Here is a 22526-nt window from a genome sequence, read left to right as displayed (position 1 = left end):
GCCCAACATACATATTCTTGCATTCCAAAAGTACACTATATGTAGCTATCCGAGAGCTTCAGGGGCCAACGTGACTTACGGGTTCCCCAGGTAGAGAGAGGCCGTTGGGGCCTTGTGGGCCTGGTGGGCCCATGGAGCCGGCGGGTCCTGCTTCGCCACGGGGGCCGATTCCACCCTGAGACACAGACCAGGCACACCGTGAGACTCAGTTTAGTTATGGTATAGTATACTGCTGCTTTGCATCGCCTCGCAGGGACTCACATTCAATTATGAACAGCCTTGGTACACACGATAAGTTAGGGTGGAAAAAATGCATCCTGCAGCCTTAAAAGCCAACAGCTTCTCATCAAGAATGTAAAGATGTGTTCAATAGGGAAAATCGTTTGTGCAGATGTAATATACACTGGGATCAGTCCTCGATCCTTCGGTCGTAGCGGGACATTGAAGTTACTGTTGTTATTGTTTGCATATGTGGCGTGCTTGGTAATGCAAAGCGGGATCAAACTGATCCATCGAATAGATAAGTTAATTCAAATAATGTTAACGCCAAGAGTATTCAGATGATACACGCTCAAAACAAAAATGCGTCAAGGATGGACTTGACGTCTTAACTCACAGCAGGGCCGCTGTCTCCTCTCTCTCCTCTCGGCCCCTTGGTACCGGGGCTCCCCTGGAAAGAGATACAACAACAACAATAGGGTCAGCTCCACGGAGCATAACACATCAAGTAGAGCAACAGCCGTGGGCAGATTCCAGAGGCTTTCCAGCAAAACACAGTCACAGCCTTCCTAACCCGGCCTCAGCCTTATTCCAAGCGTTGTTTCTTATAACCTCCCTGTGCTTCTCCCCCCTCCCTCGCCCCGACTTGCAGTTATCTCTTTACACTTTCTCCCCGGTGCCCACATCTCAGTGGTGCTCAACCGCCTTCGCTAATCCTCAACACCAAGGATTTCCTTCCTGCACAATGCTCTTAATCCTTAAGCGCTGCAGCAGCCGTGACGGGCCACGAAAAAACAGGAGCAGCCCTGGTGCAGTTGCCGCAGCAGCGGCGGTGGCTGTGTTTGTCTGGGCAGGCCATCACAAACAGAGACAGGTATGGTATCGTCATCATCATTAACCTCATCATCTACCTCCACCAAACAAACACATAAAAAGGCCTACAATTCGGGGGGAGAGGACTGACAAAAGTGGGGGTGGGGTGGGGGACGGGGGAAGGGAGGTTGGGGGGTGAAGAGAGTCGGATCGGATGTGGACGGTTGGTGGAGGGAAGGGGCGGGAGGTAATGTCTTTACCGAAGGGCCTGAGGGTCCCTGGGGCCCGATGCTGTCCTGGGTACATGTGCAGGAGTGGGGAAGGGCCGGACACTTGGCCTCTTCTCTCTGCAGCGGAAGGACGACAGGGCAACGCGCACACACACACACACACACACACACACACACACACACACACACACACACACACACACACACAGACACAGACACACACAGACACACACACACAGACAGGGTCATAAACGAGAACCCCATGTAGACGTGGAAGACGCCTCAGAAGGGTCATGAATGTACCCCGCTGAGAACCACTTTGATGGGTGAGTTCAAGTCTGGTTTGCAACTCTGCGGGGAGGTAAGAAAACATGCAGAGAGAGAGAGAGAGACTGTATGTCCATGTTATGGACAAGAGCTATATGTTTATACAGGATGTATTAAAAAGTTGAAAAAAAAACTCAATGAGCACAATGCAGAGTATGTGTGTGTTTATGTGGCTGCTGGAGTTTAACAATTGGTCTTAAACTGAAGTGTAACTGGAAGCTGAACAAGTTATTATTACTACTTATATTTCGAATTGACCCACTGGGATAAGCAATAATACAAGGCAGTTAGTACATGAGGCATTACAAGTGGATACAAAAAAATAGTACAAATTAGCTAACTACACTCTGTATCTGGCATTTAACATTAAATAGCTAATTAATGTAATGATTTACTCTCTTCCCGGTGATCAATAGGCACAATTGTTTCCAATTGGTCTGGTCAGCATATTGGCAGCCGTCAGATGAGTGTAATTACACAGCATACAATGCGCTATTCACTTCAGATGCAGTAGCTTAAGTTAACGATGGAGTAGTTCTGTGTAATTAGCAGCCCCTTTTGCTTCCCTGTATTTGGTTGATGAATTCTGCAAATCACCATTTATACATATCCAAAAATAACTTCACCAAAAGTGATGAATGCTTGGGTAAGAGGAGATGATAATCCCTATGTTTGGGAATAATTTTGTGATCTGGAATTGCAACTGCAAAACCGCAAAAGGCAATAGATTAGTTTGATTATTTAAAAATAACCAGTAATAATCATTAAAATGGATTCAATATGTACAAAAAAAAGATTGGGCCAAGATGTGTGCATTCCAAAAATATAGATAATTTTTCGACAGTTACTAAAGACACAGGGCATGCTAGACTATTCTTGGTATTGCAGGGGGGATTAGGAGATACGATTATGAAAAACATAACAAGGAAAGGGAATCTCCAGCAGACTCTGCATCTCACCGTGGCGGGCAGGTCACAGCACTTGTCTCGGCTCGTCCAGCCCAGGCTGCACACAATATCAAACATCTGGAGCTGGAACTGCACAACAAAGAGGAAGAGGTGTCACAAATAGCTTCCATTCGGGTCTGAAAGGACACTTTTACAATACGAAGCGCACGGACGTTAGAGGAAGAACAGAAGAGGACCTCTCAGAGAGATGAGAGGAGGGAGGCAGCCTTTCATCTCTTAAAGAGCGACTGTGGGTTGCATCATCATTTGTACTCACGCCTGAGTCAAATCCCCCTCCGGGTTCTCTTTAAAAGCCCAAATGGGTTTAGTATGAGTTCTATTGAAAGGGCCGAATGGTATTCAGAACTAGTTTTTAAACATACAAGATGGCTTTGGTATGGGTTTCTTGAACGCACACGAAGGAACGCTTGGCTTTAATGTTTGGTATATCGTTGTTCTTTGAGATCGCGTTGTACTTTTTGGAATTGTTTTCAGCCCCTACACACACACACACACACACACACATGCACACACTTACTGTTGCCGATTGCTTCTTTCCACCCCCAGACTTGCTCATCTTGCCGAGCACTTCGTAGCCCTCCAGCGTGATGTTATTGGCCGCCTTGATGGGTTTCTCTGCCACCTCCTGACAGTCCACGTTCAGCTTGACCTTCTCGGGGGAGATGGTGATGTGCAGCTGTGAGAGAGGGAAGGGAAGTAGGGGGTGGTGATGGTGGAGGGTTATTGGACAATACATTGTAATCCCTGCAAAATCCCACCACTGCCAATTTTCCTACAATATGGATGCTTGGCAATGGATGCTTAGGGGAAAAAACTGTTTTAAGTCATGGCATCTATTGCAATTTGGAAGAGGCACGGGTAACCTTAAGAGCAGATGAGGGTTTTATGGAAATCAAAGAAGATTGTATTGAAGATGCGTGTGGACACCTTTAGAGAGATTCTGATGGCATCTGTTAACATAGTCAGTATTATTTACTCTTCACTGTCAGGTTTTCATCATTTTGGTGACTGGCTCAAGTGTAAGGAGAGACGATTTCAAAAATCTTGACAGCAAATAGAAAAGCCATTGCCATATATTTTGGAGTTCTGCTTGACACGCAAAGCCTCACTTACTGTCTTCCACTGATGTATTACATCTGGGAAATGTGGCGTCTAGATACCAGAAAACCAACAGAACCACTGTTGAAAATGTGGTCTTGCAGTGGCAGAAGTGACAAAATGTGTGTGAAGGTAGATCTAAGGAACGTCTTTGTCGAGTGTGGGGAAGAAAACAGACTATTTTTGTCTGAAATCACAACTTGTAATTATACTGATGGAGATATGGGTGGTGATTCCGCAATTACGTTAAAAAACGACAAGAAGCCAGAACATGAGAGTTCCTGTCCAGGAAACCATGGCATGACATCTTGAAATCATATTTGTGGTGCGCCATCAAAAGTGCAGCACTTTCAAAACTTTCCTTACGCGCCTGCACTTTTTCCCTCTCTGAATCATCTGACAAGCTTCTTTCTGTCAGAAAAAGCAAGCAACGTTTTCTTGCTACAAAGCCATACCCACCACAGACTGGGGGCCTCACTCTTGGCAATCAATCACAAAAGACTGTTGGCTTCCTTGGCAACAGAACTGACTCTCTGGTGACCACAGCAGCAGAGGTGGCTGCTTACTCCATGCACTGGCATACCAAAACAACTCTTAATGAAACATTAGCATCCGGATAATGTTTGCTTACAGATTACCTCACTGCCCAAAGCGTAAACATGATGCCCAGTTACAGCACTTAATGTCCATGGAAAATAGTGTTCAAGGTTTACGGTGGACCATTGATTCTGAGAGGAATGTTCCACAATGTTGAGTTATATTATCCTGCATCAACGATGTTAAATGTTTGTCGATACATAGAAATAGATAGGATGTACAATTGAGTAATGATTTCTTCCCTCAAATCCTCAAATGTTTCCACTATTTCACAGCGTTTTGAGTCAGACCTTGATAGCTGTCAGATCGTATCTTAAGGCATTCATCCATTGACCATCAGGCCAGCGGTTTGGGTTCTCCTTACAAGATGCAACTGAGACCGAGTTCTGATTAAATAGATGAGAATTTGATTGCCAAAATGGGGATATAATGAAACCGTTTGGGGATTGTAAGAAAAACCCTGGTAATTATTCTTGTGCGTAAGCTCCCGTGTCCGATCTGGGAGGACAACACTGTTTCTCCAAAACCAGCTTCTGGTGGGCAGCCTGTGCTCACCAGCATTATCTATGGTTAGATCCACGGTTAGAGTTTCCTCCACTTTTGGTGTGGCTCCTTGTGTCATTAACTCAACTTGGCCCGGTCACATGAAAGATAATTCTTGAGCGGAATACATCATACAAGATATTCTGTCTTCACCGAGAAGAAACGAAGAATACAAAGAGTGCAGTCAGCACAGCGTCTGGCATCCTTTCCATGAGGTTTAGAAAGGTCCTGAGAGCCAGTGTCTTTAAAAGCGCTGTGGCTATGTGGCCGATCCAGTCCAACCTCCCCTCTTCCTCTATTGGTCCCCTGGCCAACACAAATCCAGTCCCAGAAAGGAAAGTCGGATCCCGTCTGTACTTTCTTTAATAAGTCAAAATTGACAAGGCTCTCCGTTTGGTGTTTGAATTTACTCAACAGTTTTACACACTTTTCAACTTCACAACCAACAACAAAAAGCCTGTACTCCTAATCGAAGTGCACATCTGAGTGAGTCAACATCACTGCGACTTTGAGCTCCCAAATTGCTCTTCTGTAGCGGAACTTTCCAGATAAGACACAGTGTTATGTTCTGTTCACTTACTAAGAGACTAATTGTTTGATCTCCCTGTGGAAAACCGTGTAGGCTAAATGATACTGCTGCAGTTTGCAGCACGTATATTAGAAACCTTAAAGACTTCCTTCTCTTATTATCTACCATCAAAATGGCCAAAATGCACAAAACCAAATAAGGGTTGCCTTTATGTAAGGTAAGAGTACACTGTATGAGCACTTTAAACCCCCTTTAAGTGACGGAATCTGAAAGTGTTTCTCAAAACGATTAAATCTCTATCAATCTATTGGCATGGTTGCTGCCTGCTCAATCATCTGATGAATTATGTTTACTGAAACGGTCCGTGACTGTATACTATAAACACCTAATGCTTGTTGGTCAGCTTCCAACAACTTCATGTTTGGTCATCATAATGTCGTTGACTGCTAGTTCATCCCGGCTGAAATGAACAGCAACGCTGTTATTCGGCCAAGCGTGGTTTCAGCAAACACAGCGTCTAGCTTTCATGGCCCGAGCACTGGGAAACCACTTAAAAACATCCATTGAAAACATGTAGCGCACCACCCGGGTCTAGCGGCTGGCGGAACTCACTCAGCAGACCAGCAAATAAGCAGGTAGGTAGACCGCTGCAGACGTGCTTGCACATGGAACAACAGCTACAGCTACCACAAGCTAGCCACCCAGGGTACATTCAGACTGCAGGCACCAGGAGGGCTGCAGAGAAACATGCACACACACACACACACACACACAAACACACACATGCACGCATGCATGCACAAGCGCACTCACACACACACACACACACACGTGCACACACAGACACAGACAGACACACACACAAACAGTACAGCAGTTATATAATCTTGTCGAATGACCAGTCGCCCTGACCCAAAGGTTTTCAACTATCCAATTTCATTCACATGATTAGCTTATTATGGGCTTCTAGGCTACATCACAATTATCCAGTTCAGCGGCATTATTAAAGCAAGATACACATTTATTTTTTCAATCAATTTTGATTGACTTTAATATCAGGATTGGGAAGACTGTAGTTCAGGTTCAAGAGAGAGGAGGTTCACTGAGGACACCTTAGAGCTTTAGAAAAAAGAGTGTAGACTTATTGTTTGTCAAAAATGGGAGACACATTACTCCTTCTTGGAAGGACATCAAATGCAGTTGGACATGCTTTGGAGAAACCAAAGCATGAATATGCAAGCTCTTTCTTACATATCTCTCCTCTTAAGCCATTCCAGGTAAGCAGGAGGAAAATAAATACCTATGCTAACTTCCAGTTTTCTGCCCACAGCACTAGGGCCAAAACAGTGGTTAGTTGATCGATTCATTGATTCATTTTAGAGTTTGAGCTAAGTGAGTTTCCATTGTTTTGTCTTCACTTTGAAAACACTTGATATCCCTGTTGAAATTCAACTAATGATAGCGTAGCATACATAGGAATTGTATTCTAAACTGAAGTCTTTGGTATTGTTGCACTCCAAAATGAGAACCTCATGTAAACAGACATGAATCAAATTCCAAAACAACAACAACAATGGCTAGACAGTTTGACACACCTCCGTTCAATATTCAAGTCTCATTTTCCAGCCAATGGAGCGGCCTTACACTTTAAGCCTTTCGAGTGAAGGCTGATGTTATGTTTGTGTCTGAGGGCAAAAAAATCAATTAGACGAAGGAAACACAGTTTTCTGAATGAAACATTCCAGGGAAGGCTCCAGAGAGTAATCCCTAGACAGCATCATTTAAATCACTCCTTCCTCGCCGGTTCTCCAAGGGCTCAGTCCCTCATTACAGAGGCCAAACAAAAGCTGATCCTACTCGGCTCTGACCACCACTACAGACTGATTAGGAGATGTTTGGGGTTAGCCTCCACCAGACAGCATCCAATCACGAGAGGCGGGAACTCACTGAGGCTAACAGTAACACTAAAAGTTGTGCACAATGTGCCGAGGTCACCGGTGTCACTAGATCCTCTCTTTAACCTCTCTGTCACCATAGTTACGGCCTCTCCAGCCCATCCATCAGAGTAACCGCCCGTGGCTTGCTAACTCAACAACATGTAGTGCCAAATAGAAAGAAAAAAACAGCCTTACAGTCCACTGAGCCTCTACCAGTGTAAGATGAATAGCGCCGTTTGTCTTTGGTTTTCTTTATGTGTGAAAGTAACCGGATCTCTTTAAACGACGTCCTTGGCCACTGCCGGGTGGCTGTAATACCTTTTGCTTGAAAAGGTACTTTGACCAAAGGTAATGAGCCAGTGGAGACACTGAGAGGCCATACCGTGAGTCATCCACATGTTCCATGACGGCAGCGAACACATGACAACATGAGGAGCACCACTCACTGAGGATCGAAGGCAATAGCGTGAGATAAGGCAACCACCGTACTGGACGGGTGGCTTTCTACCGAGGGACGTTACCTTGTGGAAGCTGCCGTGGAAAACTTCCTTGACTTTCGGGTCGTTAAACACCGTTTTCTGGATCTCCCCGCGGGTGTCCTTGTTGTAGAAGGTGAGGGTTTTGCTGGAGGCTGGAAACACAGAGAGGGGAGTCTTTGATGAAAGCCATTCCAGCGTTTACAGTGTAACGCCCATGGTGAGAAGGGATCAAACCCATGTGTTTGTTTGGCCAGGGGAAGCGCTACTGTAGTATGAGTGGTGATGCATGTGTGTCTTCTGTTCACAAAGTGACCCCCCCCCCCCCCCCAGGTTATTTGGATAATCCAATCAATCAATTGTATTAATATCAGATATACAGTGTCTAGTCCACACAGTAGAGGCATGAACGGTCCGGGGGTGAAAAAAAGGAACCCAAGGCCTAAAGAGATAACAGATGTGTGGCTATGTGGTGGACGACAGCTGTTTTCCCCATCTTCTGAGGGTGAGGAGGGGAGGACAGGGGGAAGGAGGGCGGGAGGTTGAGGACTCACGGTTAACGGTGACCCCGACCTCAGGGTTGTTGTTGCGGTCGGCGATCTGCCAGATATCAAAGGCTTCCGTGGGCGTGTCGGGGAGCAGGCGGAAGAGCAGGATGATGGTGTAGGACGGGGGAAGACCTTCTGGGTGGATCTCCCTGGGAAGAGGTTAAAAATAAATGCATCTGTCATGAGCCATGGGAGGGGAACCCTTGGAAGGAGACGGTACGTCAGCACTTTCAACCAAAGACGACAAATGTATAGGTCTCCCATCAGGCTGGTTTCCCTCCTCTCATCCGAGGCTAATTCCCCCTGGCAGTCCACCAGATTAATAACACAATGTGCAGAGAATAGGGGTGACGTATTAATAGTTCAGCGCTACACAGTTATTAGAGCAATTTCACCTCACGGTGTGATCAATATTCAAGAACACACAATCTGCTGTGTAAAACTGCTCGGTGTTGAAAGGTCAAAATGAACATCCTCCAGGCAGCACCATTAAATACAAACAATAAGTAAGAGCAGGAGATGGAATCCATCACACCACTGTGGAGGCCACAGCCACGTGAATGCTTGGCAGTTCCCCTCCAAGTCCCACAGAATTGGCCTCGCATTCTGAAAGTATTTACCGTCATTTTTCCTTCGCAATGTGTTTCCATTTGCATGCAACTGGCTCGATGGCCGGGCCCAAGCACGCACACACACAAGTTACTCACACACCAAAATGCGTATCATTATAGAGAAATTAACAAGGCATGCTTTAGGGGAGGGGGAGGGCTGGAGGTGGTGGTGGGGTTGGGGTGGGTAGAATAGTTGAGCAGTTCAGCAATTGCCTGGGAGACCATTTTAAATGGGGGACCGTGAGTTCTTGTTTTTTTGTTCACTTCCAATATGACTCATGTGGCATGGGGGGGGGGGGGGCGGGGGCAGGGGGGTGGGGGCCTCGGCCTGGGAGACTTCAATTATATGACCCCAACAGTTGTTGTTTTTTTCTGTCGTAACACCTCATATTCCGCAAGCTGCAACAACACGCAAGGAGCAGCCTGTGAGAGAGGCGGGCCAAAAAGGCAATAGGGAGCCCCCTCGGACGATTACAGGTCATTGTGATTAATGACTGCAGGTTGGGCAGAACTATGGGATGCATGGGAAAGGGAGAAAGGCCCGGGAGAAGCCAATGGGGCATGCAGAGATGCGTGACAATGAACCGGCCGAATGGAAATATTAACACAACGTATGTGTTCGATAAACAAGGCATACGTGAAGGATAAGGTTTACATGTAACCGGCTCTGAGCCTGAAACATACCACCCGCTCCATCACTTAAACATAGCAGCTCCATCACCTAAACATACTTTCTCCATCACCTAAACATACCAGCTCCATTACCTAAACATAGCAGCTCCATCACCTAAAGATTGAGCTACGGTTTTAGACATTACACTACTAGCACACAGATTCATTTCTTTATTGTCCCAGCAACTCCTACCTTTTCTCCTTTAAAACACACACACACACACACACACACACACACACACACACACGCACACACATACACACACGGGCCCCCCCTCAGCCAACGCCACTCCACTTACTTGGTAGGCTGGCTAATGAAGGAGTCTTTATGGAGCCTGTAGGCAATGTAGCTGTTGAAGGAGCCCGTTTCCATGGACACACCGTTCATGCCTGCGAAGGTCTTGTCTGTAATGTTGAAGGCCTCCAGCATCCTAAAGCCTTAATGGACAGAAAGCAGCAGCAGAGGATTAGCTTCCATTATGCCCAGGAGTCCCACCGACAGTACTGTGCATTGTCTAGCGGTTAATGGCTAAGTTGGCCCTTTTTGTCCTGTCTATGTCCTAGCTTTCCATTAATGTAAAAAAAAAAACTGAAGAGAGAAAAAAACCAAAGCATTAAAGGCAAGGTGCTGAAAGTGATTAAAGCTACAATGTTATGACAATGTAATGGGATGGCAATTGCAGAGAGAAATTAGCTGGAGACGTGTAACTAGGAAAATAAGAGCTCGGGTTAGAGATGTTTTCTTTTAACTTACGTTAAGACCATAATTGCTGTGATAATAAGCGCTGTGATCTTCTGCCAAAGAAATCAGGACGTATGTGATGTCAGGAGGTATTACTTACCAGGTGTGGTGAAGCCGTCCATGTAGATCAGGGGACAAGCTGGAAAATCAAAACAACATTTTTTTAGAGGAAGACATTATCCTTGTGCAGACGACACGACACCTGTGGCCTCACATCATGGTTGTACCAGCAAAGGGGAAATCAGTTTGTAAAATCAAAGTTTCAATGTCAAAACTTGTCGTTTTCTTTTAGTCTTCGGCCTCTATTTGTGTGTGATTGGGTGCCTGGTCTCTGTCCTTACTGGAGGTGGCCGTCTCGCAGATGAAGGTGATCAGGTTGTCCTGGATCTTGGCGAACGCGTCAAAGTCGTCCACCACAAACACGTGCCTGTCGCTGGGCTTGCTGCCGATGTTCCTGAGCTCCGTCTGGTCAACATCGGCCACCCCGACCACAAACACACTGTAGCCTACACACACACACACACACACACACACACACACACACACACACACAGAAAGCACACACATACACACCGAACACAAAGCCTATTGTTAAGCTTCCGTTGAGTTTAGCCAAGAGCAGCCATCACTACGCTAATCACTGCAGCAGTTTCCCATGAGGGCCTAGACGGCCATTGGACCGGTCAGAGGAAAAATCAAGACAAGGCGGAGAAGTAAACAGAGTGGTGCTAATGTGAAACAGCTTCAACGCAAACCTTCCGTCCACGCGATGTACAACACCCGCGATGCACACAAAACACAAGGGAAAAGCAGAAGAAGAGAGTCAAGGAAGGAGTCTGACTCCTGTCAACGCACCGGAGTGCTGCAGCTTCTCTGCTTCCTTCTTGACCTCGTCCTGGGAGCGTCCGTCCGTCACCACCACCAGCACCTTGGGGACGTTCCTGCGCATGCCCCCCTCCGTGTTGAACACCTTCTCGTACACGTGCTTCAGTGCCACTCCTGAGACACAAACGACGAGGCGACGAGACAGGACTTTGAGAGACCAATACACATTTTCCAAATGAAGTCTGATCACTTGATCTCCAACCCAATCCAATGAAAGTGAGCCTTTTCTTTTTGGACTTTATTAAAACACTATTTAACACACATCGTGAAGGAGTGTTTTATTGAGTGTACCGGTCTTGGTGTTTCCTCCCCTGTAGCGGACCATGTGCAGGGCCGACAGCACCATGCCCTTGTCATGGTAGCTGTTCAGCTTGAACTCTGTCTTTGCGTCATCGCTGTACTGCACAAATGACACCTGTTGACAAAACAGGAAAGGAGAAGGGAGAAGGATGGGGTGGGTTACATTTGTTTATAAATATATTGGTGTCTGTGTCTTTTATCACCCTAGGAATATCAATAATGAAAATGAATTCATTCTGAAGTTGTCCTAGTCAAAGTCCCTTGTGAAGATATAAATATTTATGGCAACAGAAAACTCAAGCTCTGAAGAACCATCAACTATTTATTAAGACAACCCTGGATTGAGATTGATTAAAGCGCAAGGGAATGGGAGAGAATGGGAGAGAAGATACTAAAGCTGCGCAGAGTGATGAAATGCTTAAGTTCCGTCTAATGGTTCTCAGCTGAAGAAGGCACATGATCGCAGGACACACACATAGCTGTTCATCAAAGCCTTCATCGGGAACAGAAAGCGCCAGAGTGCTGCCAGATTTCCTGCAGCCAGCTGCAGGTTATCATGATCAATATGAGTTGTGAACAACACCAGAAAACACAGCTCAGATCCGACCTGCTGATCTCACACCGACCTGCATGCCTTTGGCGCTGATCACATCGAAGGCTCCCGTCATGCTGAAGACAAACTGGATGACTTTGTTGAAGCTCTCGTCTCCGATACTCCAGGAGCCGTCGATGAGGAAGACCAGGTCAGCCTTGGCACCCGTGCACACTGCACAGATGATGTCAAATAAAGGGCGAGATGCCATTAAAACATTGCTTGGTGTGTACGTAACAAACAGGCATTTAAAGCAAAATGCTTACGAAACAAGTTCTTCTTAAAACTGTCCACTGACTCTACGTTTTTTAATAACTTAAGATCACATCTTCAAATAATTGTTGTACATTGATTGCACACAGTGAAGCCATATCATGTAAGAATATGTTATAGTGATATGGGGAGTATGAAAGGTCTCCGTACCGTCCAGGGCAGAGGGGATGGTGGGTGGGGGAGGAGGGGTGGGGGGCTCGGTGGGTGCCACAGTCGTTCTGATCACTGCAGTCGTAAAAGGAAAAATATATGACTGAACAAATCCATGAAGGAATGAACATTGTCGGCCACACACAAGTTCACCATTCTTTCCTTCATCATCTCTTCATTGCATAGGAACGAGTCATGCATGTAAAATCAATAATTAACTGTTATCTAACAACTTTATTCATTGTGTTGTATTTCTACTTTCTATTATTTCTATACCTTATTTTGTACTGAATGTACACATGTTTCAGTAGATATGTATACATACAATTTCATTTCTAATGTATTGTTGTTTGTGGCGCAGTACCCGGTCTACAATACTGATTCATGTACTTCTCTGCACGGTTCATTTTCCCTCTTACGTGTGCGCTCCTTGACGCTGACGCCGGGGCCCTCCATGTTGGTGGTCTGGGTGTACACGGTGGCGTTGTAGAGGGCATCGGGTGTCAGGCCCTTGAAGCAGTAGTCTCGCGCCGAGCCCTGCACGGTGGTCACCTGGGCACCGCTGTTGGAGGCTGGGGGGGGTGGGGGGGAGGGGAGTGGGAGAGGATGAGCAAGAGGATTCATTAATGAATGGGAGAGCACGAGAGGGGAGGAAACTGGCGAGAATTGTGACCGAGAAGGAGGTGTAGTGCTTGGGGAAGATAAATATACACAACGAGGAAAGCACTAGACAAAGTAAGACAAAATAATTGTCTCGATGTTTAGCGTTATTTGACAGTTCTCAGACAAACTGAATCCACTTTAATGCTTTTTTATCTGTTTGGGCCCCAGTCCCAGTAAACATTTCCCTTGAAAAAAAAAAAAGTGTTTAAGATTCCCGGCACTATAGCTCTCCTCTCTGCTCCCTGCCAAGCCTTTGAGTTTCCAAATGCATGAACACAAAATGACTTGCATTCTTTGCATTCAAGGCTGAGCGATCGCGAATGGGTTGTGACGAAAAACAGATTGTCACACCTCCCTCGCACACTTGGGACCAGAACACCAAAAAAAAAAAAAAAAAAAAAAAAACACAAGCGTTTGGTAGACTCACGATCGAAAGGCTTCACTTCCAGTCTGTAGGAGGTGGCGGCTCGGTGGGGGGCCCAGCGGATGCAGAACGAGTCATGGCCAACGTTGTAGGTGGTCAGGTCCGTCACATTCAAGTACACTGACAAAAACAATACAATAACACACTTAGTACTTCCACCATTTATACCATGTTCAAGCAACCAGTGTATGGTGATAGCCAAGCGTTGAAAGTAAATTATCAAAATGTATTACAGGATCCATTCAGTATCATTATAAATATATTCAACGTTTTTTACTTTTGGGAATGCCAGAAGCCCCGGGGCTATTCTCGGTACATACGTGTGGTGCCTTGGCCAATCAGAGGCCCGCTCATGCCGTTGTTGTACAGGGCCAGAACCTTCAGGTCATAGGTGGTCCCGGGCTGCAGGTTCTGCAGCTGATGAGAGGTGACGTCGCCAACAGACACTTCCAGGGACTCGTCTGAACCTGAGAGCGGTCGCACGGTAGTAACACGGTTAACACACAAGATAAATATCCACGTTGACAAGCAGAGCGCTGTGCGTGCCCGGAGCTTAAACAAAGCTAACAGGAAGATGGTTGATTGAATTTGGTTGCAATAGTCAAATTCTCATAGTTTTTTTAACCGTACCTTCAAATAAATGTGCTTTCACTTTTCAATGTTCAACCTCTGGTTGTTGAGTTTAATTCCATTACCCCTAGAGATTTTAAAGAAACATAACTTTCTGGATTGAAATCGGTTGATCTTTGACGTCACTATGCTGTTTCCGTAGCTGCAACGTAGCTGCTCCAGAAAGGAACCCTGGCTGAATAATCCTGAATCACATAAAGAAAAGGATCGATCTGGAGTCAGGGCTCTGTACCTTCGGGTTGGTAAACCAGTTTGTAGCCGTTGACCTTGGACGGTGCGGGGTCCCAAGACACCCTGAAACGGGTGTACCATTCGTCCGACACCTGCAGGTTCCTGGGGCCCATCATACCAACTGTAGTGGAGAAGAACGAAAGCCACAGCAGAGCTCACGAAACAGAAGACAAAAACCAAACAAGCTTCACTTCCTCCGTCCATCCCTTCACCCCACTTACATTCTAATAAATACAGACTCTTAAAATACAGTTCTCCTCGTGAATAAATCAAAGTGGATTGAGCCATAAATTCATTTTAGTATTATTGGGGTCATCATGGCTTCTGGTTTAGGAACTATGGTATTCAGCCATCCTCCTCCTCCTGGCAGGTCCAATAGTGAAAGCGAACAGGCAGCTCTGCCTCCAGTGTAATTCGTTATTCACACAGGGGAGAGAGCGCCAGTGTGATTTGCGACCGGGTAATTCTGCTGGACGGCAGGGCCCTACCAGATTAGGAACAGTGGCCTGAAGCGTGGCCAGTTGGACGTTCCCTGGCAACGACTCCAGGCGCCCTTGGCCTTCGTGTTAGAGTCAAGATTTTCTAGTGTTACTGTTTCAATGATCCCGCACCGCAATTAGAGGATCAGCTTATTGGATGAGTGAAAAAGGCAAGCATGAGTGTGTGTCTGTGTGTGTATTTACTTTGTGTGTGCCAATGTTGTGTGCGTGTGCGTCAATGTTCTGTTTGTGTGTGCGTGTGTGTGTCTGTCCGTGCCGTGCATGCATGAGGATGCCAGATATGATCTAATCCTTGACAAATGCAGACCCATTTTTCAATTAAAAGACTCGGCTCCCTGCAATCTGCTTCTCGCTAAATCCCCGGTGACATTTAGGACCATACGTGTGCATCACTGGTTTGTTTGATTTCATCCGATCGCTTTGTTTCCAGACATTAAGCCCACATAGACATCCGAGCACACGTGGTTCAGAAACACACAGCAGAGGCGGGCGACGGCTGGCGTCCTGGGCCGTACCTGTGCGTCCGTCTCCCTCCAGCTCTCCTCCGGGACCGTCGGCGTAGATGGCGGTCACCTTGATGTTGTAGGGCGTGTCGGGGTCCAGGTTCTCCAGGATCAGGTTGTTCACGTTTCCTTGGACCGTTGTCTGGGATCCGCAAAAGGAATGCCGCTGAGTTAGTGACCAGGTCTTTTGCACGGACGGGAAACATCAACACACGCGAAAACACGCACTGCCGCTGGGTCCGAAGGAGGTTGAGACACGTGAAACACACAATCAAAGAGTGGGAAAATGTTTAACTTCTAACACAGAGAGAGAGCAGAGCAGAGTGGAGGGGGGGGGGGGGGGCTGTTGAGTGCTTACATGCTCCTCGATGGGGTCTCCGGTGGTGGGGGCGTAGGTGATGCGGTACTGGACCACGGGCCCCAGTGCGTGCTCCCAGGACACAGACAGGGTGCTGGTGGTGGGGTCGTAGACCCGCAGGTTCCGGGGGCCGCTACGGGGAACTGGCGTGAAAACAAGACAAGGGTTGAAGGTCACTGAAACCAAACTGTGGTCCACTGAATTTCGGTGAGACGTTAAGTTATGGTTGGTGTTTCCTTGGGAGAGCCAGCGGGCGGGTGCTTACGAGTGATCCCCTCGTCGCTGGCCGCCGGCCCCTCTCCGTCCTCGTACAGGGGCACCACGCCCACGTTGTACGGCGTGTCCGGCAGCAGCTGCTGCAGCATCGTCTCGGTGGTGTCTCCCGGCACTAGGACCTGCAACCCCAAACGCACCGCACCGCACCACAGGGGTCACGCTGGGTGAGAACCGCACCTCTCCCCCACGCCGCCAGCGGGAAGACATTATCGAGGCCGACTTTGACTCGGCATAGCAATGGAAATATGTCATAAAAGCAACAACAGAAAAGAGAGAAAAAATGTTTTCGCAAGAGGGGAGATAAGGGTTCAAAAAGAGTTAGTCTCTCTGGCTCGCAATGGGCACCCAGATGCGGAGCGGATCGTCCACCTCACACAGCTATACCCCCCCCCCCCCCCCCCTCCCACCACCACTCTCTCTCTCTTTCTCTCGGTCTAGCTCTCTTCCTTTCTGACAGCTGACCATGGTGTTGACACTCTGGATGACCACCCCCTCCCCGTCTCCCTCCACATTCCCTCTGTGCTGTCAGCGCCATGAAAAGCAAGAGAGCCTGCGAGTTCTTTGGCTTTGATGTCGTGGGGGTGGGGGGGGGGTTGGCTGCGGGTGAGCGTCTGGGGGGCCTGTGGGGGCAGGGCACGGTAAAGGCCATCTTCTCCTTGTTTGTTTTCTGTTAATGTGCAGTCTGTCTGCAGGTTCACACCCCTGTCTCGTCTCAGTCCTGCTGATAACAAAGTACACGAGAGTGTGTGTGTGCAATGTGCGTGTGCCTGCATCCACTAGTCGGATAATAAGGATTGGCGAGACAGGCGAGACATTTGCATGACTAGCTCTATGTCATGACATGTCAAAGACCAGCATGAACCATTCTGGCAGCACTGGCGTCACCAGTGACCCGTCCAGGCCAATACTGAGCTAGAAGTCTCAGAGGGACTGTATTTGATGGCGTTAATTGAAAAGGTCCCTGTTTGCCTGTTGGTGTGACGCCTCTCGCCCTGGCCACGGAGATGGGGCCAAATCCGATCCCTAAATGTCTGCCAATAATAAGACGAGGGAGAGGGAATTTTCCCCTCGGTCATTAAAATACAAACGACATTGCTCTTCAAAGGCTCTCAGTGTTGCTCTCTGAGTCTCAGGGCCAAACACCCTCTCGGGCGGATGGCAGCTGTGCCATTTGTGTTTGGGTACCATTTAGGAGTTGTTTGTGGATTCTCTAAGCATCACCAGACCTCCTTTCCACAGGAAAAGACTGGGGCACACTGAGCCCAGATGCTAAATACTGTACTAAGACTGTACTAAGAGAGTGGATTAGTTTAGCAGAGGAATGTCAGTTAAGAACACAAACGCAGTCGGAGACCTTAAGTCTCATTAGTGGCCCGTTCAAGAAACAGAGGATGTGATTTTAAACCCGAGGCGTGGCATTTCCATTGCAGACCAGGCACCATTCCACACAACTGATAAAAAAAAGAGGATATGAAGATTTGTATGCATGCCATTTGGTGGATCCATTCATTACATGGGTCGCAGCAGTGGGAATCAAACTCACAACCCCTGCACTTTTCATGTATGGCCTGCTGCAGTTTTTCTGCAGGCTGTAAAATTTGCATCATCCTCCTTAACTATAAGATAACATTTTGTTACATTGCATCAAGTTGTCACATTGAGATGTTATGCATTGCATTTAATTGCTAATGGATTATATAAATATACATATATTTATATACACACAAAATGTAAAATGTATTTATGTATTTATGCATTACAGATGCATAAGATATCTTAATTAAATAATGTATAGAAAAGACGCAGGTCGAGGCTACTACATGCTTTGCTACTTCCACTGCAACTTGGACGGCATGGAGGGCATTGCTTACCGACTCGGATGGCCCGCCGGCCAAGGGGGTGTAGACCACACGGTACAATGTTATGCATTGCATTTAATTGCTAATGGATTATATAAATATACATATATTTATATACACACAAAATGTAAAATGTATTTATGTATTTATGCATTACAGATGCATAAGATATCTTAATTAAATAATGTATAGAAAAGACGCAGGTCGAGGCTACTACATGCTTTGCTACTTCCACTGCAACTTGGACGGCATGGAGGGCATTGCTTACCGACTCGGATGGCCCGCCGGCCAAGGGGGTGTAGACCACACGGTACTTCTGGACGGGACCCAAGGCGGCCTGCCAGCGCACGTTCAGAGTGTTGGTGGTGGGGTTGAACACCTGGATGTTCTTCACAGCACTGCGCTCCACTGGTAGGGGGAGAGCGAGGGAGAGATGAATGGATGGGTGGATGGAGAGAGATGAATGGATGGGTGGAGGGAGTGAGAGAGAGAGAGATGAATGGATGGTTGGAGAGAGAGAGAGAGAGAGAGAGAGAGAGAGAGAGAGAGAGAGAGAGAGATGAATGGATGGTTGGAGGAGAGAGAGAGAGAGAGAGAGAGAGAGAGAGAGAGAGAGAGAGAGAGAGAGAGAGAGAGAGAGAGAGAGAGAGAGAGAGAGAGATGAATGGATGGTTGGAGGGAGTGAGAGAGAGAGAGAGAGAGAGAGAGAGAGAGAGAGAGAGAGAGAGAGAGAGAGAGAGAGTGAGAGGGAGAGAGAGAGAGAGAGAGGAATGGATGGTTGGAGGGAGGGAGAGAGATGAATGGACAGATGGAGAGAGAGAGAAAGAGAGAGAGAGAGAGAGAGAGAGAGAGAGATAGAGAGAGAGAGAGAGAGAGAGAGAGAGAGAGAGAGAGAGAGAGAGAGAGAGCGAGAGAGATATGAATGGATGAATGTAACGAGAGATTCATGGATGATTGGATGGATACATGGGGAAAAGAGATCAGAAGGTACGGGGTGGTTGGATGAGGAGATGGCGAGAGGCAGAGATGAGAGAGTGAAAGGATTCAGTAGCGGACAGCTCACCATCAGGCCTGACAGTGTCCACTATTGGGGAGAGGGAGGGATGACGATGACAGAGTAGATGGACAGAGGACAACGGAGATATGATTGAATGTTGAAGTTTGTGGGAGTATGAAAAGTGAAGGAAGAATTGAAATGGTAATGATGAAGAGAGAGAACAGGCTGTGAGAACCAGTACATTGTGTTTTTTAAGTATAAGCTTGAAACCACCAACACCTGTATTCACTTGTGTTCTAGTACATGAAGGACTTTGTACTCTGACAGGTCTAAATGTTCTGAATTATCTTGCTCAGATCTAAAACACACCCAGTGCTTATTTGTCTATTTTATTCGCATTCCTCCACAATCCGTGGTCTAGAGACGTGTAAAAGAGAGACCAAACAGTACCAAACTGAACACATGATAAAGTATCCATATAGTGACAGAGAACAGTGCTTGCCGGCCTCCTACAGAGACCGGTATAAAGATGTTGCCTCGAAATATCACAATCAACAGGACACTTCCTTGTTTAATTATCTATCCTAGGTAAATGAATATTAACCACAGAAGAAGCCTACATTTTCCAAGGTGAAGGTTGCCCCTCTAAAACTTGAAGCAGATGTGTGCTGCTGTTGTGGCACTCTGAGTTGTGGCCTCATAAACACTGTGACAAGGAGACCCTGTGCGCCTCCTCATTTGTTAGTCTTCGAGATCAGAGACTACTCTGGTTTGAATTGAAGCTTTTGAGGCAAAATACATTCCGTCACCAAAGGTTTCTGTTTCTGCTGAATATAGCCTGAGTCACCGACTGCTTCAACTGTAACGTTGAATTCAAGCTACTTCTTTGGGACAAAGATTGTATGTACTATCCCTGAGTACGATGACTCAGGGATAAATATAGTGTCATGTAAACAGTTTAAACTGTGTTCGTCAGACATTCTTTGTGAGTCTTTGTAATACGCTGTGTGTCTTTGTAATATGTTGGCATGGAAACCACTGGTTCCTGGCACAGAGGTCTGTATAAACATTTACAGCTTTCTACTTGACAGCCGTTGGACGGCAACACACACCCAGGGGTGGATCAGACAAGACTCTAATGATCGACAAGGATGGAACACTGTCTGAGTCCGCAGAGAGCCTGAATGTTGTCCATTCAGTCCTGTCCCTTCTTGAACCCCATCTCCAGCTTCAGCCAACCCCCTCTCTCCCTCCCCTTCCCTCCCATCCCATCCTTAATGCGACCATCATCCTCTCCACCGCCTTTCACTCGGCCCTCAAAACGGACTGCGTTTCAGTTAAACAGTCAGGAGACAGCCTAGTAGGGCTGCCAACCCTGGAGGAATTCCTTCCTACGCAATCACCCTTCAAAATGCTTACTCACTCGCAGAGCTGAGGTCGGTGGGTTTTAAATTGTAATTGTGGGAGAGCAAGCTGGAAAAGAGTGGCCTTTACTTAAAACGTTCAAAAAAATAAACATGGTTATGGCACGGATCACAGCAGAACACAGCACGTCATGTTACATTTGCGATTCTTTGTGAGCTGTGTTCATTTAAGACGGCGGTAATCGGCCGTACATTAATGGGCTCCATAACAAAGCCTTGCCCTCTAATAGACTTGGCTTGGCACACACACTTATTGAATTGGCATTGGACAGCCCCACAAAGAAAGTCAACTTCCTTAACCGGAGGCTTTATTGGAACTTGAGTTAGCCAACGACTACAAACAAAAGGTTTATTCAAGACATATATAAAGGGAATAATCTTATAATAATCTTGGCTACGGGAAAAACATCTATTAGAAAGATAATAATTCCCAGTTGTGTCCTTAATGCTGCGCCATCTTGTTTGCATTGACATTCACCGTCGGCACTCGCTCTACGTTCACAGCGTTTCGTTACAAAATGGCGTCTTTGTCGCTCAGGCAACGGCAAACACTTACATGTCTTCCCATCCTCAGACATGCGTTGTCCTTCTCCGTTGGAGAAGATGGGAACCAGGGTCACCGTGTAGAGAGTACCCGAATCCAGGTTCTTCAGGACCGTGTTGTAGGTGCTTCCAGACACCTGGGCCTGTGTTGAGGAACCACACATGCACAGACACATGCACAGACACAGACACACACACACACACCACAGGTCACACTTTTCCCAATGGAGCTATGTCTCCATGCACATACAAGCAAAGATAGAAACAATATAAATGTTACATACATATTTATCAATAAAGTAGTAAAAAGTAGGGTTTTACTCAATTGGGGAAATGACCATCACCTTTGTCCACCATCACCTTTGTCCACCATGTCCATCACCTTTGTCTTTCTTGCTAGTGTGCTTCCTATCACCTCGCTAACTAGTGAAACCTTCTGAGTTTCTTAAAGTTGCTCCTCACGCCAACATGCCCTAGCCTCTACCTTTTCTGTCGTATTGCATCCTGTTCTCCTCCAGCAGACCTACCGTCTCCTCCACACCTCCGGCGGCAGGCACGTAGTAGATCTTGTACTGGCGCACGTTGCCCTCGGCGGCCTCCCAGTTGACGTTCAGGGTGCTGGTGGTGGGGTCAGTCACACGCAGGTTCCTCACACCACCCAGAGGCTCTGGAGAAGGTGGCACAATGAGGGGGATTGTGTCGGGGGATGATGGAGGGGGCTTTATATTCGTATCTTAAGGCCATCAAGATGCCTCTTGAATGAACCCCCTTTTGTCAAGGTTGCTTTTGTTTGGCCAATGGGATTTGGGGGATTTTCCCTGTGGCCCGGTTGAGGGCGAAGGGTCAGGGGTCATCTTATCGTGTTTCAGAAAGGAAAAGGAAGGAAGGAAATGCGCATGACTGGCTTTTTGACTGCTGGGAAATAAATAATAACCCCGTTTGGGATGACTTACTGGTTGTGCCGAGGCCGTTGAGTTCACCGCCGGCCCCACGGGCGTACACGGCGGCCACAGTGATGGAATACTCTGTGTTGGGGGTGAGCTTGGGCAGTAGGACTGTGGTCTTCTTTCCACCAACCTGGGTCTGGTTACGGGGAAGGAAGAAATAATGGTAGCCTGTTTGGTCCGCTGCACGTCGTTACCACTTTTTTTTGTTCCCTTTTTTTTTACGATGGAAACTGTTCAATATCGACCGTTCCAAGTTATAAACTCAATACGTTTAACATGTAAATTATGAGTTTGGTTTCTGGAACTGCCTGTTTTCCTGGGCTCATTATGTTGTTTATAATGCATCTCTAAGGGAAATAAGAAACATTGATGGAATTTGCAAAAAAACTGTCAAATAAATTAAAGCTAGTTATTAGCAATAAAAAAACAATAATAACCCCATTAACACAAACAAGTCAATAGATTAACAGTTTGGTTTTATGACTGAGATATAGAGCTTAACAACTTTCCCAGGGCTTTCCTGAAATTGATGTCAATAAACTGATGGAAAAATCTGATCTGAAAACAACTACAATGCCAAAAAATGTTGGCTGTAAATTGCTAGACTTTTGTAAATCGATAGTATACTATGCCGGGGCCAAGTATAGTAAGGCAAAAACCA

At 46.7% G+C, this 22526-nt stretch overlaps 1 protein-coding gene across 1 annotated transcript in view; it reads right to left on the bottom strand.

Annotated features, from left to right (window-relative positions):
• The window catches only part of col12a1a (collagen, type XII, alpha 1a), a 62887-nt gene that overhangs the window by 8733 nt on the left and 31628 nt on the right, over positions 1–22526 (bottom strand). The window contains exons 32-57 of the mRNA XM_084482318.1: positions 21872–22001; positions 21446–21585; positions 20932–21061; positions 19018–19038; positions 18223–18362; positions 16085–16214; positions 15820–15962; positions 15474–15603; positions 14460–14579; positions 13918–14064; positions 13601–13717; positions 12930–13082; positions 12511–12585; positions 12122–12261; positions 11487–11610; positions 11166–11309; positions 10652–10816; positions 10411–10449; positions 9868–10006; positions 8292–8434; positions 7783–7892; positions 3075–3233; positions 2549–2626; positions 1293–1379; positions 617–670; positions 80–175 (exon numbers count right to left, since the gene is read on the bottom strand). Coding sequence (XP_084338444.1) covers positions 80–175; positions 617–670; positions 1293–1379; positions 2549–2626; positions 3075–3233; positions 7783–7892; positions 8292–8434; positions 9868–10006; positions 10411–10449; positions 10652–10816; positions 11166–11309; positions 11487–11610; positions 12122–12261; positions 12511–12585; positions 12930–13082; positions 13601–13717; positions 13918–14064; positions 14460–14579; positions 15474–15603; positions 15820–15962; positions 16085–16214; positions 18223–18362; positions 19018–19038; positions 20932–21061; positions 21446–21585; positions 21872–22001 — 3054 coding nt within the window. The remainder of the gene's footprint in view (positions 1–79; positions 176–616; positions 671–1292; positions 1380–2548; positions 2627–3074; positions 3234–7782; positions 7893–8291; positions 8435–9867; positions 10007–10410; positions 10450–10651; positions 10817–11165; positions 11310–11486; positions 11611–12121; positions 12262–12510; positions 12586–12929; positions 13083–13600; positions 13718–13917; positions 14065–14459; positions 14580–15473; positions 15604–15819; positions 15963–16084; positions 16215–18222; positions 18363–19017; positions 19039–20931; positions 21062–21445; positions 21586–21871; positions 22002–22526) is intronic.

Source organism: Micromesistius poutassou (genome assembly GCF_964030765.1).
Source record: "Micromesistius poutassou genome assembly, chromosome: 17".
Classification (NCBI taxonomy): domain Eukaryota; kingdom Metazoa; phylum Chordata; class Actinopteri; order Gadiformes; family Gadidae; genus Micromesistius; species Micromesistius poutassou.
Note: the sequence above shows the minus strand (reverse complement) of the source record. Positions and strands in the feature narration are given on the sequence as shown.